Source organism: Limulus polyphemus, unplaced genomic scaffold, assembly GCF_000517525.1.
Source record: "Limulus polyphemus unplaced genomic scaffold, Limulus_polyphemus-2.1.2 Scaffold6613, whole genome shotgun sequence".
Lineage (NCBI taxonomy): Eukaryota > Metazoa > Arthropoda > Merostomata > Xiphosura > Limulidae > Limulus > Limulus polyphemus.
Genome location: NW_013672223.1, coordinates 28,400 through 38,045, shown reverse-complemented (window position 1 = coordinate 38,045; position 9,646 = coordinate 28,400). Strand labels below are relative to the sequence as shown.

Sequence of the window (9,646 nt, the reverse complement as noted above, 5' to 3'; positions counted from 1 at the left end):
TATAGATAATTTGTACAAAAATAAAATTGCATAATATAAGAATAGAAAGACTAAATGATTGCATTCGCTATTTGTCAGCAATATACTATTTAATAACTGAATATTGAAAACGGACTTTGGTTCGGCCTAATGGTTGTCGTGCTTAAATCTTGATCAAAAGGTTTAAGGTTCGAGTTGCAATATGCCACTCAATACGTTCTCCGTTTTTTGGGTTACATGTACATGAGTGTCAATCCTGTTATTACATTGAGATTAACTACGTAGGTGGCCGCGCTTGCCACTGGTTGTCCACCTCTGGTCAGCAGTTCAAAATTAAAGATGGCTCTGCCTGAAATTACGTATATGATCTGTTCATTTACTTATGTGTCACATAAGTTGCATTCAGGTTGAAAATATCAAACGCCAAATAATAAGAAAATGTTTCTTTCTGTGTGCTATTATTTCTGTCTTTTTTAATGTTGTTTATATTATTTTATTATATTAAATTGTTATTATTAAAAATAAAAGGAAAGAAATTAGTTTACTTCCGTCCTCTTGTGGTTATTTAGATAAGTTTGCTAGTGGGTCATTAAGACGTAAACTCACCAACGCTACATGTTGGAAGATTAGTTAGATGTTGAGATACGTGTTCTAGGTTGTTTAAGATTTAGATTCGAAAAAGGAAATTGGTTATAACATTGTTATAGTGTTTTTCGTTTGAAAATTATGGTATGGACATTAAGTTATGCCATTTAATGATTTATGGTTCGAAGTAAATCTAACGTAACTTGTAAGCCTGCAGTGAAGCGCAGAAAGGCTTAAAAAGCAGTCGCGGTTTTCTTACTGTCACGTTATCTGATTCTAATAACTAGTGTTAGTACTACTACTACTAGGCCTACTTTTATTAATACTAGTTAGTAGTACTAGCACAAAACTACTACTATCGCAGTATCGGTAATTATTCAACATAGGCTTAGTTGTTTGGCCTAATTGTTTTAAGCGTTAAGTTAACTTTTAACTACTTGATTTTAAGGCCAAATCGTAAACGTCAGATTCGCTCTGTCAATTTTTGGAGTTTTATTCATGAAATTTGAAGGATTAAAACAGGTAACATGCTGCTTTTGCATTGGATTTTGAGTCTTGACTTTGCTTTACCTAATACTTTTATTTTGAAATAAATAGGATTTAAACTTAAATTTAACTTCTTAGATTTTGTGAATTTGTAATTGGATGTTTATTCATATTTAACTTCATCTTCAAGTTATTGTTTCTTCAGTGAAGTTTAAGGTTAATCTTAAAACTAAAAGTAATTGTGATGATAAAGTAGCTTAAGATTTTGTTCAGCCTACACTTGTACTTACAACTGCAGTTTAGGAGTTAGTTCTTTGAAAATGTTTGTGTATAAAAATTATCATGGTACTGGTAGTACTACTACTCATTCTACTGGTAGCTGATGTGAAAATTACACTATATTTCCCAGTCATACATCTAGATAATACAGTTGACATTATTCTTCAGTGTTAGTTTAAATGCAACAATTAAAAAGAACTTTTATCATTTTTAGGCTCATTTGCCCGGGGTGAATTTTACTATTTTTCGAGATGCCAAGTGTAACATTTACATAACTATTTAGTTTCATGGCGATTATAGTGGTAGAACTACAAGTTTCTTGATCATATGCAAAATTTTATTGATTTTTTTGTAATCATTGATTGAAAATAACTAAGCATATAAGAGAAGGCACAGAACAACAAATATTGTTCTAGAACTTAGGCATGTAATTGGCTTAAGCTGATGAAATTATTATTAGACATTTCTTTAATTGTTCAGTGACATATAGCACACTGTTTCCATGTGACGAATGTTAAGTATATAATAATATTCAAATGTTTCAGTAATCACTACATGAGGTTTCGAAACAGCGTGTAAGACTTAAGAATTAATGCAGCACTTGAGATTGTAAGTTATTGTGTTATCTCACTATCAAATACTAAGTGTGTAACTTATATTACTGTGATTTTTTTGTATCACAGTTAACTGTATATAAAATCTTATTGTTTGATTTCACAAACATAATTTATTTTATGCAGGATAACCTGACCAAAAATTTATACTACTTTTAACCAGGTTAACACGACACATGTGAGTAATGCTATAACCGTATCTGGAAGTAGTCTAATATTGTTTAAGTTTAATGGTTTGTTATAAAACATTAGAAAAAATTTGTTACAAGAGTTCTAGATCAAGTAAATTTACTTTTTCATAGGACTAATACTGTTTACTGGCCAAGACTTGAATCAACATTTTTCTGTTCTTTCCAATAAAACTAACTAAATTTTTAGATACCTTTGGGATTTTTCTTGATTAAAGATAAGTACAGAGCAACTCTGTCTTATGATAGGGTGATTGTAAAATAATATTACACTCTAAAGAGTCTATTAGTAAGTCATGTAATTCACTTGAGAAGAGTGAGTAGGACTGTATGCCTTCTTTATAATGGTTTTAATAGTTAGCTCTTATACAGTTCCATAATTAGTTTTATAGGATCTTGCTTAGCAATGTGATAATTTATTTAACTAAAACTATTATTTGACAAAAGTCTCTTTATACATTTGCTTATAATTGGCAAACAACTAAACTAAATCAGTTGGCAAAAAAATCTGGCATATCCTTAGGGGTTCCCTAATGAGTGACATAGGGAGGTTGGCATTCAAACATAATACCACTCTGTCCTCCCTGTGCTTTGAATGGTTACAACAACAAGTATGGCTCTATTTATTTAAAAGGTATAAACAGGAATTTTTTTTTTCTAACCTTGTTAGGTTTTTAATTTCTTGAAATGTGTAAATACTCGTATTTGACCTATAATTTTCAGAACTGGAGCCACTATCCGGATTATATTTGTAAATATTGATAAACAAATCAATTTTTTCTCATGCTTTTTCTGTAAAATACTTATGTTTCGTTACTAGTGACAGTTTGTGTGATGTTTGCTATTTAATAATTTTAATAAAGATGTTGCCCTTTTTACTGTGTTTTGATTGCTCTCGGTTAAAGATTCCTTTAAAAAGATTTAAAAGTAAGGAGCACATGTTTAAAATTATGTAAAAAGAAAAAAAAAGAAGTAAAGAGACTTAAGCTTTATATGTGGGTATTCTTGTATGTGTAATATATTTTTATTCATTTATATATTGAAGAAAGAGTGAAATATAAGAGATTTATTTGGTACATGTGTATTTCTAACGAGTGTTAATATCCTTAGTACTGGTATATAATAAATCCACATTCTTTTCACAGATTGTGTATTTCTAACAAGAGCTTGAGCTACAATAAACATGAATCATACAACCAATCAACAGTCCTCGTCGGGGAATGACAACAAAAGAGAAAATCAGCCAAAAATGTCAGGAAAACTTATTCAGTATCCATCAAGGTTTTCCGCATATCTTCTCTCTCTTCGTCCTTGGTCTTTTAGTACATCTTTAGCTCCTGTGGGACTTGGTGCTGCTCTTGCCTACAAAAGTACTGGACACTTTGACTTGAGCATATTTCTTGTGACCTGCTTATCAGCTCTCTCGGTGCACGCGGCTGGAAACGTAGTAAATACTTACTTTGATTTTCTGAAAGGTATTGACAGCAAGCGTAGTGATGACAGGATTCTCGTTGACAAGATTTTAACTCCTGATGACCTTGCCCACTTAGGAGTTCTCCTCTACGTATTAGGATGTATGGGATTTATTGGATTAGTACTTCTCTCTCCAGCATCGATGGAGCATCTTGCATTAGTGTATTTTGGGGGACTGTCCAGCTCTTTTCTCTATACAGGTGGTATTGGGCTGAAATACATTGCCCTTGGTGACGTTTTAGTGTTGGTTATATTTGGCCCTGTTACAGTACTTTTCTCGTATATGACTCAGACTGGAACCTGGGACTTGAACACGTTGTTTTATGCCATGCCATTAGCCCTAAACACGGAAGCCATTCTTCACAGTAACAATACCCGTGATGTGGAAAGCGACAGCAGAGCAGGCGCTGTTACAGTAGCCATTCTCATAGGCTACACCTGTTCTCATATTTTGTTTGCATTTTTGTTGTTTGTGCCTTACATAGCGTTTACTGTCCTAGGTCTTCATTTCACCAAATGGTTCTTACTTCCCCTGATCACTCTTCCCGCTGCTTTTGACTTAGAAAAACAGTTCCGTAACGGACGGCTGCAGACTTTACCAAAACAGATGAAAAAGCTCAATGTCTACTTTGGTCTGTTCTACCTGATAAGCTGTATTATGGCAGAACCATATAATTTACCATGGTTAAACATCAAATAAAACACATAGGAGATTATAAGTACACATTGCTTGCAGCAGCTTACATTAATCAGCGTACGTCACTTAACTGCATTGTACTTGTAGCTGTTTTTGAGAGTTGTCCTTTAAAAGCTTAATAGTTTTGATCTGACATGTCGGTATTCGATACTTAGCTAAGCTGTAAAATGTATTCTATTGTAGTTTTTTTGTCGTTTTATGTGAACTGGAAGAATACAATAAAAATCTGATTCTTTTTAAAAGACTGTTTAAAGGACGTTTGAACCACTTTGGTCACTAAATTTTCTGATGATGTGACGTCAAAGACTTTTTAATTTGTGTGTGTTTTCCTGTGAGTGAAGTGTGAAGGAAAGACTAGATTAGTTTGTTGCGTCTTTTCGGACAGAAAGGGAAAAAACTTTTACGTTGTCTTTTATTATTCATTTTGTCGTCAATTTATTATGTCACTGTTTATCCCTTAAATTACTGATGGGAACAAATTAACCCCCATTGGCTTTTTAAATACATTTTTCTAAACTATTTATGTGCTTAATTACTTTTCGGTCCCTAGAGCTTTGATTACAAGGTCACTAGTAATATACTGATTTTACAATGAAAATAAGAATTAATTCCAGTAATTACTTCTGGGGGTTCCCTAGTATTTTACGTAAGTGATTTCATCAGTTTATTTTTAGTTCTGTACATTGGGTGTTGTAAGAAACGAGAAATACATAATGTGCTGTATGGATGCTATTGATGGTGAACAGTATGAAAAACGAGTTGGAAAATTGGGAGTTTAGCAACTAAAAAAAAATGATTTCTAATACATTACATTCACTCCACTTAACTTTCTTTAATTACTATTCTTAAATATACAATTTATATAGAAAATCAACCGAACACATGATATTTTTTTCTAGCAGCATTGGACAGATGCGTATTACTCTGGAGATTATATCTTCTTTCTCAAGTGTTAACATTTTTTTTGTCGCTTTCTTACTGTAATATATGATTCAAAAACAGTGACCCCCCCCCAACCTGGTGCGTGAAGAAGAATATTAGTTGGGGAATTTTGTAAGCCTTTATCTATACGTACTTAATGCAAATGAACCTATAAAGTTTAGTTTCTGTTAATTAATGGAATGGCAGAAAATTCTCCCTTGTATACCATTACTGTGCTTGATTTTTCACCCGTGTACATCAGTTGTTTTCAGCATTTTTGTCTTCTTGATTGTTTTTTAAATACAACGGGTTTGAACTTTTATGTATTATGTTATTGATGTTATGTGTTGTTTTACTGATGGAAAGTAATATAAACCCTCATAATAATAATAATAATAATAATTTATGTAAATAAATTAATCACATAAATATAAATATTATTTGGACAATGAACTTGTGTTTTGAAAACTTTGTTTTACTAAACGTAATTGAAGGTGTGGATATACTGTTTGTTACTGAGTGTTATTTATATATGCATTATTACTGAAAGAGCGTAAAACATTGTTTATGTAAGGCAACAGTGTTGTTGTTTCATGTACTCATTAAGGATCAGCATAACCTTGTACAGTTTGCACCAGATTTTTTTTGGTAAAAAGTTTTGCAAGCATTTTTGATGATAGTTACGTAAGCCACTTGTCATTATTTGTTCAAAAATTGAGTCTGAATTTTGACATTGATTGGAGATACTAAAAGATGCTTGCTTATTTGTAGCAGGTGAATTTTTTTTTGTCTGTACCTGTAGAAATATTACAGCGTGTACACAGCTACTTATATCACAACTGATAATTGTTCGTAACAATGTGAATTAACATTTCTCTGTTTAACACCTAGCAGTTCTTATGCTTTTTTCCCTAAAAATGGACAATTTCCATAAAAACTTTTTTTTTTCAATGTAACTCTGTTTGACACTTAGGATGCTCGACTCTCAATCTGTGGGTTTGAATCCCAGTCACCGAACACCCCCTTTCAGCTGTTGAGAGCATTATAATGTGAGAGTTAATCCTGCTATTTATTGGTAAAAGAGTAGCCCAAGTGTTAGCAGTGGGTGGTGTTGACTAGCTGCCTTTCCTCTAGTCTATCACTGCTAAACTAGGAACAGCTAGTGCAAATGGCTCTTTGATAAAAAGTTCTGCAAGCATTTTTTGATGATAGTTGTTAGTTACGGAAGCCACTTGTCATTAATTGTTCAAAATTTGAATTTTGACATTGACTGAAGATACTAAAAGATGCTTATATTTATAGCAGGTGAATTTTTTTTTCTTTACCTGTAGAAAAAATGGCTCTCGTGTGAAATTCAAAACAAACAAATTGGTCATTCTCAAACTCTGTGTTCTCAGACTATCTGAATTTATTATTTTATCGTGAGACCTTACCACAGACCACCAGAAGAAAGCCTGTGACCACAGATTGAGAGCCACCAATCTTAACCCAGTTACTTGTGTAATTGTTTTACAGTTTACCCATTCATTAATTAATTTATAATTTTCTATTAATGTTTCTTGTTAATTTATTTTTATAATATAACTTCTTACCAATATTTTCCCTTTGAGTGAATGTAAGTACATGTTAATACACAAGTAAAAGCCTTTGTAAACCCTCGAGGAGGAGAAGAAGCTAGTTTTGGTTTCAGGTTTAACCTTTCTTTTGCTGGTGGTTATTGTAGAACAAAAAATCGTTTAAAGAATTACATAGTTGTGAAAAGGTTAAAAATGTTAGCTCATAAAGTAATAGTTTAATTGCTCTAAAGAGTGTAACAGATGTGCCAAGATACCATTTTTTAACCAAATTGCTGATAAAACCTACAAGTTATTGAATTCACTGCCTAATAAATGCAAGAGAAGATGGAGGATACATACATTTACATGATTGTAGAATTGTGAAATACACTGTATCTAATAAACTTATTTGTGAGATCTGTCTCTCATGATACAAACTGGCCTTTAACAGTGTACGCTTATTTAGAATATAATGAATTTGATTAGATTTTGAAATCGAAGTGAACTTAGAGAATCTAAAACCAGTCTTTGGTAAAAGATGTTCTGGGTGGCAATGGCTACAGCATACTGAAATTTAATATGTTAATCGTGTTAACATTTAGATGTAAGTGACAGTTACTTAAATTATGATTTTTTCACTGTCGTAGAAAATAAAAGTTTATTTTTACTGCCTTCCGCCCACCCACTCCTTCTTGGGTGGTTATCTTGAGGGCTTATAAAGCTAAAATTTAGGGATCAATCATCATGTTGGTACAGCACATATAGCCCATTGTGCAGCTTTGTGCTTAAGAACAAACGGATGTGACACCACCCTGAAAACTATTAGTACAAACTGTTACCCAGTTTATAAAGCTCAGTTTAATACATATAATTGATCACTTGGCATCATTTTAATATCATTTATTTAAGTAAAATAGTTAATTTATACAGTCTTTAAGAGGAGTGTTTTATAATGAGTTTTAACGTCTCGTAGTTTGTAGAAGAGAGCTATAACTCTTGAAAGGAAGTAAGTTACGGTGTACGTGATAAGTGTTTGATATATTTGTTATCTACATCATATAATGAAATGATATAAATCACAGTTGGCTCCCGTTAGAAAAATGGAGCGCTTGCTGCTTGTGCATTACCCTAAACACACACACACACGATCAACTTTTATTCTGGCTGTTTACAGAAATTTATATGTATTTACAAACAGTGTATTTCTTTACTTTAATGTATTTATGATTATTATTAATAATATTATTAATTTGTTGTTTACGTTCATATGTTTATTATGTAATTGTGTTTTGTTTTTTTTTCTTTTTGTTGTTGAATTTTTCAATTTAATTAAACCCGTCAATTGTTTTTAACCAATTGTTTTAATTGTTTGTTCGTGAGAATTTAATTTATAACACACTTTCTTCAGGCAAGGAGCTGGAATGAGCTTAAACGTGGATATTATTCAAAGTATATATTTCTATGAATCCAAGCAGATAAATAAATATTCTTGTATATGTATGAGCTTGTATTGTGTACAAAACATTTAGAATACACTCAAATACTACACGTTAATTTAATAGAACAGCTTGGGCTGTACTTTTTCAAACCAGATTAACGAACATAGGTGTGTTAGAAGGTACTTGTTTCCAATGTAAACTCTTTTTTTTTAACTTGTATGTGCCCATTTTAATCGTATGTATATATATTCAACCTGATTCTATGAATTATTCAAGTATATATAACATATTGTAGAAGGCTGGCTTCATTTTGATTGTCACAATATTTTTTTTTGTGTGTGAAAACTACATTGTATTTTGTGTGTGTACAACCTGTGAGGAGTTCACTTACTCTCCTCTTGCCAAATATAGTGTGTGCAACAATTCTCTGTCTTTTAACACCTTCTGTGATGGTGCTGTGTGGATGCATTAATTGCTGGTAAAGCTGAGTTTACTTGTTAGCATCCCGAATTAGTCTGGTTGAGAGTCTGCAAGTAAAGGATGTTTTTGAACTCCAATTATATTGCTTTGTTTTAAAACAGTGTTAATACTTTCATTTTCGGTTGTTTCTTTTGGATATTAAAAGATCGATTTGGTAGAAGAAGAAAAATGTTAAAACTTGTGTGAAATCTTATTTGTTCTTTAATGGTAACCTTTTTTTTTTTTTTTATCTGCGAGGTATTGACCCTCTTTTCAAAGTGCGTGGGTTATACTGTTTTGTTTTTACACGATTTTTTGAACCTACGTGTTTTTTTCCTAACATGAATATAGACATTACCAAATGTACTTGTTTGGAATTAAGCACAAAGCTACGCAATGGGCTATCTGTGCTCTACCCACTACGGGTATCGAAACCCGGATTCTAGCGTTGTAAGTCCGCAGGCATACCGCTGTGCCAGTGGGGATCGCCAAATGTACTAGCTACAGACAGAACATAGGATTAAGTTGATCACCACAACATCCTGGTACTTGGTATGGGAACTACACTTGTAGCGCTTTAAAATACTACGGGAACTAAACTAGTTTTAATTCATCATATAATTAGTTTAGGAACTACACAGGAGTTAATGTATAATTAGTTTAGGAGCTACACAGGAGTTAATGTATAATTAGTTTAGGAACTACACAGGAGTTAATGTCATAATTAGTTTAGGAACTACACAGGAGTTAATGTCGTATAATTAGTTTAGGAACTACACAGGAGTTAATGTCGTATAATTAGTTTAGGAACCACACAAGAGTTAATGTCGTATAATTAGTTTAGGAACTACACAGGAGTTAATGTCGTATAATTAGTTTAGGAACTACACAGGAGTTAATGTATAATTAGTTTAGGAACTACACAGGAGTTAATGTCATAATTAGTTTAGGAACTACACAAGAGTTAATG

The 9,646-nt window shown here is 32.3% G+C and overlaps 1 protein-coding gene across 2 annotated transcripts; it reads left to right on the top strand.

Annotated features, from left to right (window-relative positions):
* The first annotated feature begins 584 nt into the window (after positions 1 to 584).
* LOC106473906 (ubiA prenyltransferase domain-containing protein 1 homolog) lies at positions 585 to 7,215 on the top strand. 2 transcript variants are annotated; one of them, XM_013934595.2, is made up of 2 exons: positions 585 to 1,086; positions 3,277 to 7,215. In XM_013934595.2, the coding sequence occupies exon 2, from the start codon at positions 3,315 to 3,317 to the stop codon at positions 4,302 to 4,304; it is 990 nt and encodes a 329-aa protein (XP_013790049.1). In that variant the 5' UTR covers positions 585 to 1,086; positions 3,277 to 3,314; the 3' UTR covers positions 4,305 to 7,215. The 2 variants fall into 2 exon arrangements, with proteins under 2 accessions (XP_013790049.1, XP_022258021.1); XM_022402313.1 differs by having other exon boundaries at positions 587 to 708.
* Positions 7,216 to 9,646: the final 2,431 nt, after the last annotated feature.